Source organism: Castor canadensis, chromosome 18 (assembly GCF_047511655.1).
Source record: "Castor canadensis chromosome 18, mCasCan1.hap1v2, whole genome shotgun sequence".
Lineage (NCBI taxonomy): Eukaryota > Metazoa > Chordata > Mammalia > Rodentia > Castoridae > Castor > Castor canadensis.
In genome coordinates this window covers 44,819,991-44,842,403 of record NC_133403.1, presented here as the reverse complement: position 1 = coordinate 44,842,403, position 22,413 = coordinate 44,819,991, and the positions used below count along the sequence as shown (strand labels likewise).

Sequence of the window (22,413 nt, the reverse complement as noted above, 5' to 3'; positions counted from 1 at the left end):
CACCATGATCACCGCCATGGTCATCACCACCACCACCATCAACCATCATCCATCATCATCACCTCCATCACCATCATCACAAAATTTATAACCATCACCAATATCATCAATACCATTATCATCAGCAACCTACTCTTCATTATTTTGCAATACTATTTTCCAGCTTAAGATGTGGTAGTGAAGACGACACTCAGGGGAGTTGTGACCCCATATTCGCCCTTCCCAACCTGCGTAAACCTGGCCCACTAGCTGTACCCAGAGGACTTCACTCACCCTGAGACAGCGTTTGGAGGACTAAATGAAACCATGAACATGAAGCACTTCCTTCACTTAGAATGTTGACCGTTGTTACTGTGCAGCCGAAACTCAGCCGGATTCCACTGCCTTTGATTTCACAGAGCCACTGAACCCGGAAGCTCCAATTCCAGACATTCTTGCTAGTTTTTGCTCTGACCCTCTCTGATTAGGTCTCCCTGGATTACACAGCCACGCTCTCTGGAGGGTGACAGTGATGTTTGCCTTTGAGGAGAATGTTCCAAAAGGATAAACGAAGCGTGTGATGGATGCCTTCTCTATCGTGTGCCGAGCACGTGCCAGGAAGGAGGTTATGACTCATTGTGCATCCTGTGCAGAACCAGGAAGGGCATCCTTTCCTGCTCTTTCTTCAACCTCCATGCACAGCTGAGGATGGAAGCCCCCGGTCAGGCTGGGAGCATCTGAAGACTTCGAGAAAATGAAGCTGTGCTCTTGTTCCTCTGGTGTCTTTCTGCTGGAAGCTTATTTTATAAATAATCTCAATTAAAATAGCCCCAAATTATGGGTGACATTTTCTTTTGCTGACTCTAAGAATCCTACAGCTCCTACCTAGGACATGGAAGGCTGCAGAGAAATTAGGTCACAGAAAGGCAAATATTCACAGTGAACTTGGCTGTGGTCCCTTCCAGGAACTTGCACTTTGCCAACTGTGGATCCACCTGGGATATCTGTGGCAGAGAGGCTCATTTTAGTCTCAACAGTTCCCAGCAGTGGACTGTGTGATGGGGACAGGGACACAAAGGAGACACTGTAAAAACAAGACAGTAGGCAAATGCTTTAGAAAGGGTTGTGGTACAAAGGAAAAAAGTTAGTAAGGACAGTCTCCCAGATGGTCTCGGCTTCTGGAGTGGTCACTGGGTAGGAAAATGAGATGAGAAAGACTGAGATTGAACTCCAGGGCTGCTTCTGAAATAAGCCAGAGGCAGAATAACAGTCACTCTCTTGAGGAACTGAAAACATTCAAATTCAACTCCCAGAAGATGAGCAGAGAGGCAGTGGCTAGATGCTGGGAGGGATGATAGACAGCTGTGGCCAATGGGTGTAAAGTGTCAATTGTGCCAAATCAGTGAGTTCTAGAGATTGGCGTGTAACATCATACCTAAAGCTAACCATGGGATATTGTGCTCTAAAATTTATTAAAAGTCTCTCTCTCCCTCTCTTACACACACACACACACACACACACACACACACACACACACACTCACACATACTCCCAAACAAATCAAAACCCACAGAGGGACCAGATCCATCAGCTTTCGGTTACTGTGACAAAATACCCAGGATAATAAACACAAAAGGTTTAGTTTTGTTCCGTTTCAGTCCAGGGTCAGTTTGGCCCCATTGTTTTGGGGGCCTATGGCTGGACAGCACATCATGACAGAAGCATGTGATGGAGGAAGCTGTCACCTCATGGTGGCTGGGAAGCCAAAAGAGAGAGAGAATGCAGCCCAAGTCCCAACATCCCCTCAAGGACACACCCCAATGACCCAGCTTCCTCCTACTTAGTGCCACCTCCTGAAGTTTCCACCACCTCCCAACAGTGCCCTGGGCTGGGGACCAAGCCTTCCACACACAGCTACGGGGACACTTATGCAAACCATGGCAGGGGCAGAAGAGAACTTTGGTAGATAAGGTCATCCTATCCATTATTGTGACAATGACTCTGTTGGTAAGTGAGCTTAGAAGTGGCAGAGCTTGCCTTCCTCTGGAGAAGAAGCCAAGAAGGGGTGGGAAGTTTGGAGCCTATTGGGGCTCGTGGAGAGGTGGCTGGACCCAACCCCTGAGGCTCCTTGAGTGAAGGAAATGTGGCACTCTGAACTTTGATCCTCAGTTTAGCATTCTTGCACTTGTTGGGCAGAGGAAACACCACTCAGAGAAGGGCTTGGGAGAGGAGTGGAGTTTTGAGACTCTGCAGTATAACTGGTACCCAGTGAGGGATCCGGGCTTCTCCCACATTTCTTTAGACTCAGAAACAAAACTGCAAGTCACTGAGGGCTCTTATATCATCTGCAGCAACCCCAAGAGAGTGGCCCTCTGCTGTAGGGGATTTTGGGTTAATGCAGATGCATTTTAAGGGGTCATGTGGTGGCAGACAGCCTCCAATGGGAAAGGGAAAGCCACCCATTTGTTTGTGTGTGGAAGGAAAAAAGAACACTTTTCAATAAAATTAATGAGAGTGCTGATTTTGACCTTTCTACACTCCGTGGACAAAATCCAGATGGAGGCAGAAAAAAAAAGGGTCTCATTTCATCTAGCTGTGCTTATATTAATTTATAAAGCAAAACGCCAAGATTAATTCTCATTCAAATCTGCAAAAAAAGGTGAAATTCCATTGGCGATTCCTTTTCATGTTTCCTTTCAGGAATTTTTGGTGTTTGAAGCCTTTGACTTTGGTAATCTCAGCAGTGGAGCACAGCAGAGGTTCTGTAAATGTCTTTTCTGCCACATTACTGACCACTATGCAAGATCTCAGAGGGGTTGCTGTTTATAGTCCTTTCACATTAGGGAAGCAGGTGTTTGAGATTAACACCAGGCACAGGTTTGGAAGTAGATTTCTGATCTGATTACAGCAAGTGCTCTGCGTAAACTGATCTCTGGCATTTTTGTGAGTGACATGCACACTCAGCCAGCCCAACATCTACTAGGATCTGAGTGCCTGACAGTCATTCTTGGGGAAGGAATTGCATAGGACTCACACACATGTGTTTGCTAGTAAGGCCTGCCTTTCCAAGACCCCTTCAGAGGGAAAAAAATGAAAGGGACACTATGAATCTTGAGTCACTAATGATGGGCACTTTAGGCTGTGGCCCATGCAGAACAGAAGCTGAAGCCCTTGGTTTGGTGCTAAAACCTAAAATGTTAGTGAAAAGGAATTGTTGGTGGGTATAGGGCACCTGTTTCTCTATACTGAGGGAAAGGGGTTTTTCTTGCTTTGCAGATAGCTTAGGCTGGGCTGCCCAGCACAGTTGCACAGCCTTGCACTGCACAAATGCTCTGCGTGTCAGGAGGTGGCACTGCACACACTGTGAATTTCCTGCGAGACGTCAGGTGTCTTGTGAAAATCACCCCTTTCTAATCTGCATGGTGGCCTTTCCTCAGGACACAGTGGACAACAAAGAAGAAGAATATTTTCCAATGACTCTACTAAGTCATCGAAGCTCTGTTTCTAAATCAAGCCCAACAGCCTCCCTTTCTGATTTCTTTAATGAAAGGTGTGCTGATTTATGTACCGGGTAAGCAGGAATCTGGGTTTTTTTCTTCCCTCCCTGAACTTGGTCTTGCACTTTCTCCTGGCACACTAGACCTGCAACAGTCATTTATTCAGGGAAGGAATTCATAGATACTTCTTGTAAAGTTTCTGCCCCAAAGGGCTCAACACCTGCCTTTCACCTTCAGCCCACAACCCTGTGAATGTTCACCACGAATATGAGGTTTAGGTGTATTTATGTGACACAAAGGGGTGAGGATTCCACCTGAGAAGTCAAAGGAATGAACCAGTACTCCTGCAGTTAGCTCCCACACTTGTGAAGAGCTATTTGTCGGTGAGGAAGGAAAGGTCCCAGGTCAGAAGCTGGAATGAGGAAAGGCCCTCCTGTCACCTGTGTCCCCAGTGCTCAGCTCCCCACCCTCATCATCAGCCAGGGCTCTAAAACATTTGGATCTCAAGATCCCTGTGCCACCTTAGGAAATGTTGATGACTGAAAGGAGCTTGGGTCTGTAAGTTACTCCTCTTGGTACTTATTTATTTTTGGTAGTACTGGGGTTTGAACTCAAGGCCTCATGCCTGTGCTCTACCACCTGATCCCTTTTTGCTTTAGTTATTTTGGGGATAGGATTTCTGTGTTTGTCCAGGCTGGCCTGGACAGTGATCCTCCTACCTATGCCTCCGATGTAGCTGGGATCACAGGCATGTACCACCATACTTACACCCAGCTTTATTGATTGAGATGGGGGGGGGGGTTCACTAACTTTTTACACAGGCTGGCCTTGAACTGCAATCCTCCTGATCTCTGCCTCCCAAGAAGCTGGGATTACCCAGGTGAGCCTCCGTACTTGGCTTACTGTCAGTATTGATAACCTTAGAAATTACTGGACAGTTTTTTAAATGCACGCAAGCATATAGCCCATGGCTGTAAGAGTGATGACATCATCCATCTCTACAGTCCTGGGAGCAGATGTGAGAGAAAAAAGACAAATAACATTGTGGCACCTGAGGGGCCAGCCCCCAGGAGGCCCAGGAACCCTTGTCTCCCAGCAGCGTGAGCTGTCACCTCCCATGTCATCACAGTGCGGCAGCAGGGCTGACAGCTTCTGCCTCTGAGTCTGGCAGAGGCATAGCCCTGGTCTCTAGGATGGGCACAGTCAGCCATGCTGGGAGGACTTCCAGAAGACTGGGAGGAGCAGACCTGCCAGTCAAGGGAGGGGCACAGTCCAGCAGAATCATCTGAAGAGATCTGAGCCTAACTGAGATCTGAACTGCAGCTCACAAAGTCCCTGAGTGAGACAGGACCTGTCACATAGCTGTGCCTCCATGCCTGGCACCTGGAGCCTGGTGCTGGCCATGCAACACAGTCAACCACAGCAGTGGGCGGCATCACTGCCCACAGGGCTCTTACATGGGCTCCCCTGGGCCTGGGTGCCCAGGCTGTACAGGTTGAAGGAGTCACATGCCACACAGGTCTGCATCAGGAAGCATCTAGCTAGAAAAATGAATGTACCACCTGTGCCACCGGTGTGGAGACTGTCCTTCAGCCATGCACACAGCCTGAGCTGAAAAGGAATTCCCATCCACAAGTTCAGAGGCCAGGCTGCTCCCCCTCTCCATTAACTGGTCCTTGTCACAATCTTGGGGGGAAAAAACCCGCTCCTTTTCCTCTACTTGCCAGGCAAGCATACAGTTTTGCCAGGTGTTGGGCAGAAACTTGCACAAAAGCTACGAATTTGGAGTAGGTGGAGAGAAAGGGGACATTAACAAAGTTGTGAAGAATCAGCAAACACCAGGAAATGGTGCCTTCAGAACAACCAAGTATCTTCCTATGGATGTGAAGAAAGTGTGAATTAATACTATTTTTACTTATAAATAATGAAGGCCGATTGTTTATTTAATGTTTAATACACACCAGCTGCTCTTCTAAGTGATCTACTTAATTAGCTGAATTAATCCTTGCCACAGCATCACGAGGTAGGAGCTATCATTATTTCTGCTTTATGGATGAGGGAACAGAGGCACAGACAGGGTGAGTGACTTCCCCAAGATCACACAGCCCAGAAAGTGGTGAAGCTGGGAGTAGAAGTCAGGTGTTTGGAGGCCAACATAGAGGCTGGGCTATGTGGTCAGCCTCTGCCTGCCTTTCACACGTTTGTGTCTTTAGCAAATCTGGCAAGAGGAGGCCATTTGCTTCAAAACTGTGCTGATAAAATATAAGGAATTCAAAGATCTTCATTAGTTGGGTTTAATTATTTTGAGCTGATCGTTTCAGATCACGCACCTGTAGGAAAAAAGTCATTTCCCCATCACTGGGGCGCTGAGGGGTGCGGAGGTGGAGAGCAATGAAGAGAGAGATCTGGGCTCCCAGCAGGGTTGGGACAGAATCTGGACCTCCATTTCCTCTCTGCTACCTTCAGTCACCATAAACACTGTGTCTGTCCACTACAGCAGCCACCAACTAGCACAGTTACAATGTTTAGAAGAGTGTCCAGGATAGAAACATTGCAACGACTCATCCATTCCCGCTCTTGACCACGCACCAGCTGTTCAGCGCTGTGCTGAAAGTGGGGACACAGCAAGGAACGAGTCCATGTCCCCACTAAGCTGGAGGTGAGCATCCAGAGGGAGACAGCCACAGGGCCATCAGGAGTCACATCTAATGTCCCCTCAGGTGGAGACGGGCTTCAGGGAAATATGGGACAGGGACAGGCCAGGATCCTGACAGGGCCACTTCAGCAAGTTGGCCAAGGGAGGCCCAGGCAACGATCCAGCCTCAGCAGATGCCAGAACAGGTGAGGGAGCAAGGGAGAGAACTGACTGACAGTTGTTGTGGACTCAGGACTGGCTCCTGATTCACCAGGGGGTGGCACCAACTCTGAGGATGCTGATTGGTTGTAGTTGGTTGGGGGCGTGGTCAGGAAGCCCCACCCCTGGGGGAGTCCAGTTGTGGGCAAGGTGTGGTCTTTAGGGCCACCCCTGGGCCTGTTGGAGATGCTCAACTCAAGGTCACTGAAATAGACCCTCAGCTCACAACTTGCTTCTAAATTCTTTTCTTTAAAATCCTATCTCATTATTTTGGATGAGGGGATTGTGGGGTGTGGCAGGTTTTGATCAGTGCATCCTGTCCCAGGTCCCCTGGGCCATGGTTCTATTTTTGCTTTTTTGATTCTATGAATTTGACTGTTTTTATTTTTGGCAGTATGGAGTTTGAACTCAAGGCCTAGCACTTGCTAGGCAGGTGCTCTACCACTGGAGCTGCTCCCTTTGGCTTTAGGTAGGTTTCGAATAGAGTCTTCCTTTATGCCTGGGCCATAGTCCTCCATTATTTATACTTCCTATATAGCTGGGATGACCACCTGTGCCCAGCTTTTTGGTTGAGATGTGGTCTCACTAACTTTTGACACTGGACTGGCCTCCAACTGAGATCCTCCCCACCTTTGCTTCCCAATTAGCTGGGATTACAGACATAAGCCACTGCACCCAGCTGAATTTGACTATTTTACATTCCTTAAATAGGTGGAATCAAGCCAGGCATGGGTGGCTCACCCCTGTGATCCTCACTACACAGGAGGCGGAGATCAGGAAAATAGTTCATAAGACCCTATCTCCAAAAGATGCATCACAAAAAAGGTCTGGTGGAGTGGCTCAGGATGAAAGGCCTGAGTTCAAACCCTAGTACTGCAAAACAAAACAAAACAAAATCAAAAACCAAATAAACAAAAAAGTGGAATCACAGTTTTTTAATTCTCAAGACTAATTGACACAGGCTGAAAACTGGACCCGTGTAGCACTTGAGCTCCACCCTTATTTGAAAAATGGATGCACACGGCTGTAAAAAGGCATAAGTTCACACAATACTCCCAGGGAGATTGAAACCACTCCAGATTACCCATTATGTCCACAGACATGAATTCCTTACTTTTCCAATTTCTTTGTATGACAACGACTTAAAATGAGTTATGAATTTATTCATCGAGCAATGGTCTAATGTGTTTCAAATGATGACATGATTATGGAACCGTGTGGAATAAAGGCAGGCAATTTTTAACGGTGGCCGTGGTGCCTTTTTATGTAGCAGACAATAAGAACAATTCATCTTCGTTTAGACGGCGTTAATTTGAGCAACAAGTATTGATGGACCCACTTCCATTTGGCAGCGGTGGATGAGGCACTGCTACCTTGTGGTGGAAAAGATGGTGGCCCCTTGCTTCCAGGAGCTTATGTTTGGGTGGGATAGACGTGGTCCTTCCTTCCTCCATCCCCCCCTTCCTCCCTCCCTCCCTCCCTTCCTCCCTCCCTCCCTCCTTCCCTCCTTCTTTCCTTCCATAGCACTTATTAAATACCTACTGTGTGCCAGGCATTGTTTTAGATGCTAATAGAGTGATCCCTGCCCTCATGCAGCTGACATCCCTGTGGGGAAATTCAGATAATGGATGCACAAATGAACCCTCAATTTTCTGTCATTCTGTGAAAGGAAGTCAAGTCAGCTTGGGCATAGGGTGACTGGATCATTTTTGTTCAGAGGTGATTGAGGTGGAACTGAGAAGATTTATACAAACACTTGGACAATGAAAGGAAGAGCACAGTATGAGTGTGGGGAAGAGGTTCTGGCACAGGAGCAAGTGCAAAGGCCCTGGGGGAGGAGTGCAGTTGGAGGGGATGGGAGCTTGAGGCTGGAGTACACAGAAGCTCTAGGCCAAACAGCACACTATTTTTTAAGGCACAGTAGGGGGTATTTCAAGGGTGAGAGCAGCAAGGAAACAGGGTCTGCTGAATGTTCTCACTGTGGGGAATGAGCTGTTGGGGTACAGCCAGGAGAGGAGTGGAAAGTCCACTCAAAGGTGGCAGGTGTGTCTGAGATATGAGGTGGGGGTGTAACAGGCAGGAGGCATACGCTCAGGTGCAGGGCAGACACAAGAACACTCTGTACAACCTGCATTTCTCCTGCTGCGAGGTCACTCAGCACCCAGAAGGGTCTTGGAGCTACTGCTCATTAGTCCTGCCCAGTGTCCCCAGCCATTCTGCCTCCTCCCCATGTGCTGCCTGCTGCCTGGAATCATACTGGGGTTTGAACTCAGGGCCTTGCACTTGCTAGGAAGTGCTCTATGACTTGAGCTATGTCTCCATCTTTTGGCTTTAGCTTATTTTTAAGATGGGTTGCCTGGGTTATCCTCAATTCACTATTCTACCTCCACCTTCACCATGCTTGACCTGGGATTGGCACTTGTGTATGTGGAGGATGGTCCCTCAGCTGGTGGAGCCAGGACTTGGCAGAGCAGATCTGGGCCTTCAGGGCTGGGGTGGGTCCAAACCTCACACCTGCAGTCTGCAGTCGGAGGCAGCAGGACATGGGAAGTGAGGCAGGGGGATTAGCCCAGTGAGTTGCAGGACAGTCCCTATGATGCCGTGATAGGGGTAGGAATTTTATGTCTATTTTGTTCCTTGCAGTTTCCCCAGCTTGGCACACAGCAAGGTGTATCCTTAGGAAATAATCTGATGGGGAGGGAATGAATGGAAGGTGTGAGACTGAGGACAGCATGAACTCGAGTTGACATCCTACTGTCATGGAGCCAGATTCATGGGGCAATAAACAGATAAGAATACAATGGAAATAAGATATGGTAATACAACAGAGTGGGTCAGGCAAGGCACAGTCAGTACCAGCTGGGTACTGACCTCATGTTTGCAGATCCAAATAAGAGTTCAGAATCTTACTCCCACCTTCATGGTGGCCGCTTATTCTGGAGCCTGCCTGCTCTCCTGTCTGACAAGGTACTTTCCTCTTGCTTTGCCTTACGGAAACTGCTCCTAGTAAGTCTGTTCTGTGTTCAGCCCTGCATTCTTTCTCCAAAGAGACCAAGAACCTTCCACCCTCAGCCTGGTGGTCTGTACCTAGTGGCATGTGGTCCTGCCTCCTGCTCAGCAAGCAGCACAGTTCAAGCCCATGCAGCTTAGTGGTCAGTTCTTCAACTAACACAGGGCCAAGGAGTGAGCAGATCGCCAGGCTCTGCCTTGCCTGTTGCTTTGTGGCAGGGTTTGTAGCCCTTGCTTCTGGTTCTCTGTCTCATGGCTCCACGGAAAATGAGTCTGCTGAGAGCTCTGGTCCCACTTACAGCTTCTCCTTGCATTTAGGAAGGGGCTTGCAAAGACCCGATTTTAGGCTGAGAACTCCCTCAATGAGCAAATTCCCATTGAGGGATCCTCTTCCTAAAGTTTGTTTTCTTTAAAAATGAACAAGATCTTGGGAAATTTACTTATTTTTTCCAAAGACCCCAGGGCTTCATGATTGCAAAGTTTGAGCCACAACTCCAGTCCATTTTGCTCTGGTTATTTTGGACACGGGGTCTCTAGAACTATTCCATTTGTGATCCTCCTGATCTCAGCCTTCCCAGTAGCTAGGGTTACAGACGTGAGCCACCGGTGCCTCTCTTGCTTCTTATTTTCTAACTTTAATTTCTCATTTTCTAGTGAAGCTGCAGTTGTATTGTGAGTTACTTCCAATAAAAGTTCACTTTTTGGCTGGTTATAAATGTGATAAAGCTCATTAAAAAATTTTGTGATGACTTTTCTTTGCAAAAGAATTGAAACCCCTCCCCCAACCACTTTTCTCAGCCACAAATGTTCAGAAAATACAAAAAAAAAGTTAGGAGAAAAGAAGCTCCTCTGAGCTGTCTCATTTACTCTCTCCTCTTTATCACAGCTCCTGAGTTTTCTTTTTCTTTTGATTTTGTTTTGAGGTAGGATCTTGTAATGTAGCCCAGGCTGGCCTTGAACTCGAGAACTTCCTGTCTCAGTTTCCCAAGTGCTGCTATCACAGGCGTGAACCACCATGTCTGGCTGAGCACAGTTCCTAATTTTCCATGTTGCTTCTCATAGTAAAGGTCAAGTTGCAGATTCCAGGAAAGCAAAATGTGATGTGCTCCGCTCCTGATGACATCACCTGGGCTCCTGGTGATGTCACATGTGCTCTGGATGAGACGTGACCCACCTTTGGATGAAGCCAATTCAACTCAGCTGCAGTAACTTGCAGACAAAAGGATTCTGGGATCAACATTAGTAGTCATTTCATTCTGCCCTGAAGGCATCACAGAGACACAAGCACAGACATAACATCTCACTTCAAGGATAACGCTCATTTTGAAAATGGGCCGTGATAATATATTCTTATAGTGACTTTGTTTCCTCAAAGTCACTATAAGACTTTCACTCTTGTGAAATAGAAACCAAGCCCTTATGCTCTGTAACCAACGCTGGTGTGTCTTCTAGGATATAAGTCTGCAAAATTTCTCTCTAAAGGGCCAGATGGTAAATACTTTAGTATTTGTAGGCCAAAAGACAAAGTCGAGTATATTAAGTAGTTATACATAACCCTTTAACACATAGCCATTGAAATGGTGAAACCATGGTTGCTTGCATGGAGTATGAAGTCAGGCAGCAGATAATGTATGGCCTGTGGGTCACAGTGGACAATAAAAGTCAAGAGGACTCCCACTTAAAGTGTTTATAAGTCCTAATGGTGGATAATAGCTTCTGGGTGGACAACTGGTGTCTCTCTCTGACCACTGTCCATTCCTACCTTCAGGGACAGCCAGATTTTCCCATGATGCACCATGCTCATATTCTCTCAGTCTGATTCTGCACTGGTCCTGGGGGAGATGCTCCCTAGGCCTGTGTAAGTGGAGCATGACTTCTTTTTGACTTCAGCAACTGACTTTGGGTGGGCCCACCACCCAAGCCAGGCCAGCCAGTTCTAATCAGAGCAGCACCCGGGGATTTGCATAAACGACTGGCAGTGAGGTTCTCACTCTTTTCCTGCTGCCTGTGGTGCCCCAGTCAGGGCCACCTGGTGACTCTCAAGAGGGACACGGATCTGAGAATAAGAGAAGTCACTTTCCATGACGTCCTTAACATCAAAGTGAGGACTGCAGACAGGCAGCACTGGTATCACATAGAGGTTTTGAACACCCCACAAATACCTCCTAAATCCTGTGATGTGCGTTCTGTGTGCATTAAAGTTTAAGAAATGCTTGTCTAGACTTTTAAGTTACAAGAGCCATGTTTAAGTTGGGTTGGGCCTGTATACTTTGTAACCTAAGAATCCCAAGTAACCATTTCCCATAATCCTTAACATAGTTCAGCCATGTAGCATGCTTGCTGAGTTCTCATGAATGCAGGTACTAAGTGTGACAGAGGCTTGTCCTGTAACCATGCTGTAACCGCGTTGTAGGTCCCTTACATAATACTGTGCCTCCCGGTTCTGTTATGGTTCATGTACATTTTAGGTTGACTGGTAGCCCATTGAGAGCCCCTTAGAGCCAATGCTAACAGCTCCATCATCCAACGGAAAGGGGGTGATAAGGCTGTGTCTCTCAAGCCAGCATAGGGAGTGGGAAGAAACAGGAAGAGTGGGAAGGGTCCCTCAGACACTTCATGTGCAGAGCCCCTGCCATTTAAGTAACACAGTGCAACCCAGAACACCTTTCATTACTCTCAGGTCCCTGGGATTTGGGAGTTATTTGTTGCCACAGTGTAGCTAAACTCACTCATTGTGATAGAAACACCGTAACCTAGAGTTTCCTTATAAAAACAGGACTGGAAAGAGAACTGGCACAGACTAAAGACCCAATAAGTAAATAACAATGAATTTGACAAATCCCATTCAGGGTTAGGAGAATTAGTGAAGTTGAGAGAGGCAGAGCAGATAACAGGAAATGTACCAACCAGATGGGGAGTAACCTTCCCCCCACAAAACACTTGCAGCAAACACCCTGGAAAAGAGGACAAATGCAGGATTGCCACCAGTGAGCTGAAGACAGAGACAGCAGTGACACGCTTACCATAGCGAGTGGGACAATGCCGACCAGGTCCTTCTGGCTTATGAAGATCTCAGACACAGCAATGTCCGTGGTCCCCTTCCGTGGGTACTCCACCTGCCACGTGATAGGCTGAGTTCCTGACAGGCTGCTGAAACTGGCGATTTCAAAGTTCATCTGCACAACCTCGTTGAACAAACTGCTGCTTCTGGAAGAAACAGGAGAAAATGGCATCAAGCTGACTCTGTCCCAAGCCCCCTTCTGCCCCTTGACCCCCCTCCCCCCATTTTTAGGATGAAAAGACAAAGGAACCACCTCCCAGACACCCCAGTGTTTTGTGGGCACCTGGACCATGATATCACTTATAAGCTGGGGTGCAGGTAGCTGGAACAGAGCAGCAACCAAAAGTACGGATCTGTGCAGAGTGTTAACCATTGATTGTGAGTCACTCAGTATATGTCTGGTTAGTGTTCATCAGCTCTCTGACACTGAGTTAAATCTGTTGCCTTATACTTGTAGCATGAGCCTGGGATACCTTTGAACTATCCAGGTTCCAGGATAGCCTTTGAGCTAAGTAGACCTCATTTAAGTTCAAGTTCATAGGTGTGGCAGATGCTGTTATGTGTTTCATGCAATATCACCAGCAGCCCCTCTTAGTAGGTCACTCCCCTCAGGGGTCTGAGAAGTGTCACTGTTTTCCTAGATTCCCTTGCAGCTAGATCCAGCTTTCTGCCAGGTCTCTGCCAGTCAGACCCACTCATCTGGGACTTAGGGTACAAGTGGGTTGTGAGGCAGCAACTGGGAAGAGTCTGAATTTCTTGGTGAGCTGAGTGCCTTGGCCTTTTGGAGTAGCTGTGGGGTGCACCTGGCACCCAAGTCCTCATAACTTCATGCTAAGTGCTGGCACTGGTTTTCCCACATTAGCACTTTGTAGAGTCTGGGCACTCTTCTTGTCTGTGCTATCCCTGGCTGCCCTGTCTCTGGCATCCACTTAAGCAGCTGTCTACTGATTCTTTGAGTGGCCTGACATCCTTCAACAAAACCTTCTCAGCAGCACTTCTTAGCCACAGGACTCTGCTCTGTGCCTAAGAATTCTGACCAATACCACAGTTTGCTGCGAGCCCAGTACACATTTAGCAAGTTTATTCCAGGGGTCTTTGTTAGTCTTAACTTTTTTTTGGATGATGAAATTACATCTTGGAAAGGAGATGTGGCTTGCCCATACCTGAAGGGCACATCCTGGTGCAAGACTATTTATAGTACCTTCCCCAAGACAACTGGTGGCCAAATATGACATCACAAGGTACCCTAGTGCAGGAAACAGCAAGCCCAGCAGCTGTCTACTACTGTAGATAACATTTTATTGGCACTCAGCCTGCCCACTTATGTTTTATCTAGGGCTGCTTTTGTGGCACAAAAGTGTGAATGGGTTCTGTGTCAGGCAGTGCGTTGCCTGCTAATCTTAAAATGTCCCCCATATGGACACTTACAGGGAAGGTGTGCCAGGGCTTGCTGTAGAAGTCAGAGGTGTGGAGATGTGGAGCTGGGGTCAGGCCACCTACAACTAGTGGATCAACAAATCTGATACTGACTGGGATCAGAAGAAAGGTGTTCTAGGCATAGAGATGGATTTGTAGGACAGACCAGGCTCCTGGGAACCTTGAGAGAGGCTGAGGTGCCACTGTCCCCCTCTATCTACATGCTAGTGTCATTCAGCAGTCAGCAGCATTTCAGGGTGGCACCTCCTAGGACACCCACCTATTTGCAGGTGAAGCAAAGAGACTTTTCCATAGCATGTCACGAGAGATGCACCAACCCTGGGTGAACACAGGCCCCTGAAAGTGTGTGGGTGCCATGTGGGGGGTGAGAGAGCCTTTCTCTTGATGGTGAGAATCAGCTACAAGTGGCCCCTCAAACTTCACTGTCCACTGCATCTTCACAGCCCCTCTTGGTGGTATCACAAGAAGTAACAGGAAGAATCCAAGCTCAAGACTCATGAGTTTTCCTTAGGTTCTCTGAGCTGCAAGTGGGACCTAGAGAATTAGGATTTATGGGTGGCAAAGATGCCTCTGATGGGAAAATAGACCTGAGGTCTGGACCATTCAGCCAGGGGAGGAAAATCTTGAGAAAGAGGGAGAGAGGTCAGAAGGCTTGAGTGTTCCCAGACTAGGAGATGTGCTCTTTGTCCAGCAGCCAAAAGATCTTGGGGATCTGAGCCTGCTCAACTCAACATCAGGGCGCTTCTGCCCATGTCTCCTTTTCTTCAGGGTCACAGGCTCTCCTTCATTCCAGAGCTCTAATCTTGCTCCCTTAGCAAGGTGCCTGGACCTGGAACCTCCTCGTCTACAGTGACAGAGCCTGGACCTGTCTGGCTTAGTGGAGGTGTCAAGTAACTGCTCAACTATGTGATTGACTCTGTTCTGCAAATGCTTCCCTTTTGGTACTGCAGGTTGCAGAAATCCAACTATCCACAGATGCCCTTTGTGGATACCCCATAGGATGGTCTCTGGGCACAGCACACAGGGTGTGCCATGGCTTTCCACCAATACTCTTACTCAGTTCTTCGGGGAACTTCACTGCAGCCCATGTCATCTCTGGAAGACTCGGGAGCATCATCTGGAAGGCTGGGCATTTCTGTCTCCCAGAGAGGACAGGCTGCAGAGAGCCAGCCTCCTAATGCAGCCACAGTAGCCTCCATGGCTGTTCAGCTGGAGGCTCAGTTAGGATGGTCTGACATTGGGCAAGAAAAGAGTGAACAATGCTATCCCTTCTGGCTTTGAGAGACCTCACACTACTTGAGTTTTGAGAATTTGCCTTCCCAAGGCATTCTGCTCAAATAACATAAGAATGAAAATAACACAGTATTGCTTATAAGATATTTACTACATGCCAGGCGCTGAACCAGGTTCAGTGCACGTGTTATTCGAAATCACCTAAAGCCCCTCAGGATGGTTACAAAGTCTCCATTTTACACAAGTCCCCAAGCAGAGACCCCTGAACCTCTGCTGCCAGCAGATGTGTTTGCATCTACACATTCTTCACCCTGGGGAAGAGCAGAATAACTCCATAGCTTCCTGTATAAAACTTGCTGCAGTCCTCCACAGAGACTCCACCAACTGTGAGCCAACGAAGCTGAATCTCAGTTTCACAATAGGAAAAACAACCCACAATTGGAGGAAAACTCCAGCTTCCCCAGAGCTGGGTGGAATTCTGGGCCCAGTGATGTTAGGACCAGCCTCTGGAGCACTGCGGGGCTCTGTGCTTGCTTAGGACATCAATAAAAGATTTTCAGGGAGCTGAGACCTCCATGTGGAGGCAGAAACTTCTGTGTCCATAGGGAGCCCAGAAATGAGTGACAGAGAAAGGCCAGATGAGAGTGACCTGATAGAGAAATGAGACCCTGGATGCCTCAGGATTAAACCTGCTGGATCAGAATGGGAAGGCATGGAATTGACTAGCTTGTTTACTTGTGTGCTCCATATGACTTCCATTCCCTCCTCCACATCATACAGTCTTCATCTTCATCTCTAAGACACGCAGGTGGGTATACCCAAACCAAAGGAAGGACACCCTTTTGCAATGTGATGCTTCTGTGAAGTTGAGCCAGGAAGGTATTTGTTGCCTCTGGTCCCCACTCTGTTCCTTCTAAGGTACATTTCAACTCTGTTTCTGTGACAGCTGCCATGTGGGTTCTGGATAGTGAAATATTGTTCTAGAGGAGCTGGGAATGTAGGATTTTCTACAAAATCTTCAAAATATAAGAACCTGAAACTTACAGCCAACCACATCTCTGCAGCTGTGGGCTGCCCTGGCTGAAGAACACCAGTGGGTGGGGGGTCCTAGAGCATCTCTGTCTCAGATACCCTCTCCATCTTCCTGGAGGGATGTTTATAGGAGTGCTGTGACTCTGAGGTGGAAGGTGCCTGTCTTAAAGATGATGTAGTCATGATTTTCCTACTCTGTTCCCAAGGGATAGGACAGTGATGGGTGTGGGGCTGGGGTTGGTTGCTAATGCCACCTGTCCCCAATGTTCTTGGGCTGCAGGTGGAGATATTGGGCATCCAGAAGTTGTTTCCAGTGGCTTCGTGGCACAACGGTAGCATGTTTTACTCTAGAAGGTGTTTCCTTCAAAGAATGGAGAAGAAAGGGAGAAATGAAGGAAAGAGTGGGATGAGGGAAGAAAGAAGGATCAGAGAAAGGGAAGGAGAGAGGAGAAGACTTAGAAATTAGGACCAAGACTATAACAAGTAACTCTGTAAGTCAGACACTGTGTGTGTTAGAATCCACACTGAGGGCTCAAACTCTAACTTCCTAGATCAGTGGCTAGATGATGGTGAACAACTCTATGTCATTTTCCCTATTTGAAAACTGGGCATTGCTAATCTTTTCCATTTCACAGAGTTGATACAAGGATTAAATAAACCAATGAATATGTCTAAAGCATGTAGATAGAACTTGGCATCAGATAACATCAACAAACATGAGCTGTTCTTGTTTTTAGCAGGACTGGACTCCCTACAGTCCAGAGACTGTAGGATTGACTCGCAGAGCCACTATGGGGACATACTCTTTAAGACTGGTTCAGGGGCTCCTCGGGAACAAGCTCCAGGAGCAATGTGGCTTCTGCTGTTCATTGCAAGCTGGGATTTGTTCACATCTGTTTCTGTGCATTTACTCAGAACCGGTTCCTGACAGACACAATGTCTGATGCATATCATGCTGTAGAGGGGGACCAAGAAGAGAAGGAATTGTATGCAGCTCTGTGTGTGGAAAGTGACTTAGTCCCAGAGCAGACAAAATCTTTGCTAAGCTTTTCCTCCAGCAAGTCAAGAGCTCTCCACACCAGTTCAGAGGGGTGTGTGGTGTCATTGGAGTAATAAAGACAGGAATTTAAACACTGAAGTGACTCCAGAAAGCACCCAGGAGCCACAGAGTGCTAAAATCAATACTGGGGATTTACTGCAGTAACTCTTGAAGGAAAATTTCAGAATTGGCATAAAACGCTCTTATTTAAAAGCAAATAAATTCCCCCAACAGTCACAATAAATATTGGACAACTGGAGACCAAATTTGCCAAACCTCTTGCCTCTTGGACTCTAACTGGTGAGAAAATGGGCTCTGTGATGTGTTAAAAAGAAAAAAACCCAGAGGACTGTACCTCTTCACCAAAGGGACTAAGTGGTTTTGGCTCCAAAGCCATCAGCCACTCTCAGACTCTTAGTGCTTTCACAACGAAGAGACTCAAAAAATGAAGAAATGGACCTTGTGACAGAGAGGTGCTCAGGAGAACAGGATCACATTTCATGAACAGACCACATCCTTCCCCACTGACCCCATGTCCACGAGGATGCCACTTGCCTTGGGAGCTCTCCATGGTGCTGAGGCACAGAACTTAGAGTTGTGGATTGAAAACAACAGTTCACACATTGGGACAAAGGAAAGGGGATGGAAAGAATGCCTTGAAATGACCAGGTCTGGAAGAGACAAAGAAACAGAGAACAGGTGGGCATGAAGGGAGGTTACAAAACCAGAATGTCAGATGAACTAGTTCTAGAGGACCATGCCCTGATATCAAATGTATGTTCTGCTGTCCTAGATTCTTTGGGCCAGTGATGATCCATTCAGAGTGCTGGGGGACAGTATTTGATTAGCTGAGATGACACACCGTAATCCAGGATGCCAGGGCAATGAGAGAGGACCGGGTGTCTTACAGAGGGAGTCTCCTCTTTTCCCCTGCCCTCTGCAATTAGCATACAGGACAGAATCCAGGACAACAGAAGGGACGAGCAAAGCTTATGAGGGCTGCCCTGTTTTCACACACGCCTGAATTCAATTCTGAGTTTGGACTTTACAAACCAGTTCACTTCTTTCTCTCCACGTCCACAATACCTCAAAATATAAAGGAGCAAGTAAATGTGTGGGAAGATAAAGAGAATCCTTTACTGAAAATCATATTGATGCCAGCAACCATGCTTAAAACAATTGTAACCCTAATAAATAACCAGAGCTTCTTCCTCATCCAGAGAGGGACCAACCTTGGTTGAGGATTGCTATCATTCAGGAGGTTAGGAGGGAAATGCCAGGGTGTGCTCTCCACCACTGGAATCATAATGTTGAAAGGAAAAACTCAGACCATGGTATTTTCAAAGCTTTGGTGATAATAGTGTGGTCAAGGTTAAGTGTTACTGCTGTGCAAAGAAAGATTTCTCCTCTGTGATCACCAATCTCTTCACTTCTTTTTGCTTTGGCTCTGAGTGTCTATGCAATGATTGAATTAGGTAGATGTTACAGCCCTGGGCTCTAAAAAGAGATACATAAATGTTTGAACTATGGCTTTCACAGTGAGTAGAGGGGGATCTGGGAGGTTCCTTATCCTGTTAGCTCTCAACCTTGGTGACACTGAAATTAGCCGAGAGACTTTACACAAGATGGATACCTGTCCATCTCATAGATCTGGCTTTCAATGAGTGGGGTCTTGATATGCAGATTCTTCAGTGACCCTCAGGTCATTTTAACAGACTGTGACATTTAAGAACCCTAACTTTACCTCTAGAAAACTTGTTTTTTGACCTGAAATATTCTTTCCTGGTTCTCAGGTCTTCAGACTGGAGTATGGCACAGTTTCCTCTGGATCTTCGGTTTACCAACTACAGACCTGGGGTCTTGCCAACCTCCAAAACTGTGAGCCAGTCTTAGAATGGATTTGTCTGTCTATCTATTATCTATCTATCTATTTATCTATCATCATCATCATCTATCTGTTCATCTATTTATCACTTAGTCAATCATCTATCTGTCTACCTACCCACCTACTAGCTCTTTCTCTGTGGGGAAGTCTGACTAAGACAGGCCCCTCCAGGTGGCCTGTGGATGGGGGCAGCGGGTGCATGGGGAGGAGGCACACTGAAGGAAAGCCATCTACCTTTGAGTTCCTTCTCAACACTTCCTGTCCTTCACACATCTCCACTGGGCAGGTGCTAACATGACCCTTTGTCACACAGGCCTGACCACACCCAGTTCCTTAAAGAACTGTTGCAGTTTGCCTAGTGGCACCCATTCACCTCCTGTCACTTGTTCCTCTGCTTGTGACTTTACATGATGCGTTCAATACCAACAAGTCAGTTTCATGATTGGTGACTGACTGGAATTCATTGGTATCCCAAGTGCTGGCAGTTAGTGATGAGGCTACTGGTTTGTCCCAAGGGGAAACCAAAGCACAGTGAGGCAGGATTGATGAGGGCAAAGGAGGCACAGGAAACAGCTGCCAGGAATTCAGAGATGAACATTATATTAGCAAATAGCTTGATGAAAACCACACAGACTCTACTTTCTTTGCTTTAAGCTTTGCACTCTCACTGAGCTGCAGCACCCAGTAAAAAATCAGCTCTCTCCCTCTGACCTTGCCTACCTTCCCAAATGATTGCTACACTCTGGGAACTGAGCAAGGCTATCTTAAAGAAAGATATTGTCCTGGGGAAAAGCTTTGATTAAATGATTCCTTTGATCACAGAGTGTTTACAAAGGGAAAAAAATATCTTAAGGAAAGACACCTGGCTTGAAAGGAGCATATCATGGAACCAATCCTTCATTTAAAGGGACACTCAAGGAAAACAGACATCTATGCAACTCAAATTTGGTAAACCGACCAGACTTGATATCTCTGGCCCAGTTGACAATGTCACAACAGTGTAACAACAAAAATGATGGAATGTACCAGGTGTTCAGAGCAAAGAAGAATACCCACCCTAAGGCAAATTTAAGCCAAACCCCCAAACCACATTGTCACCATCAATATCACTGATGTTAGCACTCTTATCAGATGTGACCCCACCCATTTCTGGGTGTGTGCTGTCCTTTCTTTGTTTTACTTTACTAATAAACTTTCTTAGTTTTCTACTTCAGTATGTACTAAAATTATTTTATGTGACCGAAGAACTCAGTTCTTAAGGGCCAAATAGAGGTCTCTTTCCTTTTGGAGACTTTCTCACTAGAGTCTTGCCTCACTGGTTTAGTAACAACAGAGATAGAGAGGGGCAAAGTTTAGGGCTCTGAAATAAAAATGTTAGTAAATCATGTAAATTGTGAGTTTGATATAAGTGAAAAAAACTAAAAGAAGATTTGGGAAGAATACTTGCAAATTCCTAACTAAGCTAAATTAGGGCCACCACGGCCTGGAACAGGTGAGAGGCTGGAGCTGGGACAGATACCCTGGAGGACTGAATGCTACCATTTCTTGGGAACTGGTCCCTGGTCTGTGTAACTACTTCATGTGGCTTTTGTTTTCCTGGGGAGACTGGTGAATTATTTGATGGTCTCAGGCTCTACCTTTCCCCTCACAAGATAATGTCAGTGTTTGTCACATCAAGATGTAGAATCTGTTTCTACTTCCCCCTGAGTCCACACCGGCTCTGTGGTTCATTTATGCCATCAGAGTGCTGTGGCAGTGACATTGTGGAACTCCCAGGGCCATAGTGAGCCTCCCTGGGAGCTCGGCTCTGAGACCACCAAGGCACCAAGCCACCCCAGTGGCAGGGTAGTGTGGAGAGAGACCCTAACCATCTGAGCCCAAAATCGTGGGACCAGATAAACATGGCTCCAACCAAGGAACTTCCTAGAGAATTCCTATTCAGTATGAGAAACAGTAAATAGCTGTTTGGAGTCAGGAAGCATGGGATGGCTGTGCAGAAGCAGGTGGAGGCTCTGACTTTGGTCGTTCTTTTGCTTGTTTCCTGCTGCTCCTCTGCACTTTGCCAGCAGGATATGGTGGAGGATATGGTGGATGCCAGGGACAGAGAGTGCTTGAGGAGTCCACTCACTCTTCTACCTCCCAATGCTTGAATGGGAAGGAACACAGTGGAATGTTTTCCCAGTTCCAAGGAAGATTACTGGAGTTGGCTACAGAAACTTGGCCGCCATGCCCTACAGGGGGGATGGTTGGAGAGTGAAGATGGGATGGACTATGGACCCTTGTCCAGCAGAAACATGACACCTCCGTGAATGTCACTGCCTAACACCTGAGCACAGATGGTGGAATGCTATGCCCTGGTGGATGAAGTCATAGAGAGAGAACAGCTGAGGGCCCTGTCTCCCCATGATGTAATATCTTGATGTTCCTCGTCCACCTGGGCCAAGCTTGGGGAGAACTAGTAATCAACTTGGAATCAACAAAGTTTTGGTCAGAAATGCCCCAGGGAACGTGGAATGAACTATAGTAAGTTTTCTGCCAATTTGGCGGAATTTTGGTTTATGGGAGCCACCAAGCACAATGACAGACAGAGGCCTGGAGTCGCATATATTGCTCTGCACACTGCAATATGTAGATTGAACACCCACCCACAATGCTTGTGAGCTGGAGTTAAGCAGGGCATAGCAAATGTTAATTGAGTCAATGTTCTGAGCCTGGCCTGGGATCCACAGTGTTTTTTGTCTCCCCAATCCTGAAAGTAGGAGTCATCTTCCACTACTACTTCTCTGACCTCTTTATCATTTCTTCAGGTCATTCTGCCCTGGCCCCCTGTACTACTGAGGCACACTGCCTGTCCCTCCACTCAGAGGTTATGAACTTGCTTTATTGATGGGTGGCTCACCCACCACTCCACCCAGCTGCATCCATGGCTCACTCATTTATGCCATCCACCCCTGTCACTCAGAGCTCACCATGTCACTTCATTTACAGGGCCATGAAACAGCATATAGTTATATATTTATCTGCACTCAGTGGTTCATCATCTGCCTCCTCTTTCTTCAAGGTGCACTCCATGGAAGCATGGGCACTGTCTCCTTCTACCACCTCTATCGCACTGACCCATAGGAGACATGAAGCAAATATTTGTGAAATGAATAATGAATGACTGACTGCCCAAGGAGCCCAGCTTCCTGACATTCATACTTTTCTTTCCTTTCACTAGTCAGGTTAATATTAATTTCTACTCAAGAAGGGAGTCAGAATCCCTGCTTCATTGGAAAAGAGGGCAGGAGCAGCCTTTGAAGCTATCAGCCTTTCCAGAAGGGTTGAACCTATTCCAGGAGAAAAGCAAAAAGCAGAGCTTGCCTTCCAAAGAAGACATGCTCGAAG

The 22,413-nt window shown here is 47.0% G+C and overlaps 1 protein-coding gene across 1 annotated transcript in view; it reads right to left on the bottom strand.

Annotated features, from left to right (window-relative positions):
- The window catches only part of Tmem132c (transmembrane protein 132C), a 293,754-nt gene that overhangs the window by 32,754 nt on the left and 238,587 nt on the right, over window positions 1–22,413 (bottom strand). Inside the window, exon 4 of the mRNA XM_074060522.1 lies at window positions 12,363–12,546. Coding sequence (XP_073916623.1) covers window positions 12,363–12,546 — 184 coding nt within the window. The remainder of the gene's footprint in view (window positions 1–12,362; window positions 12,547–22,413) is intronic.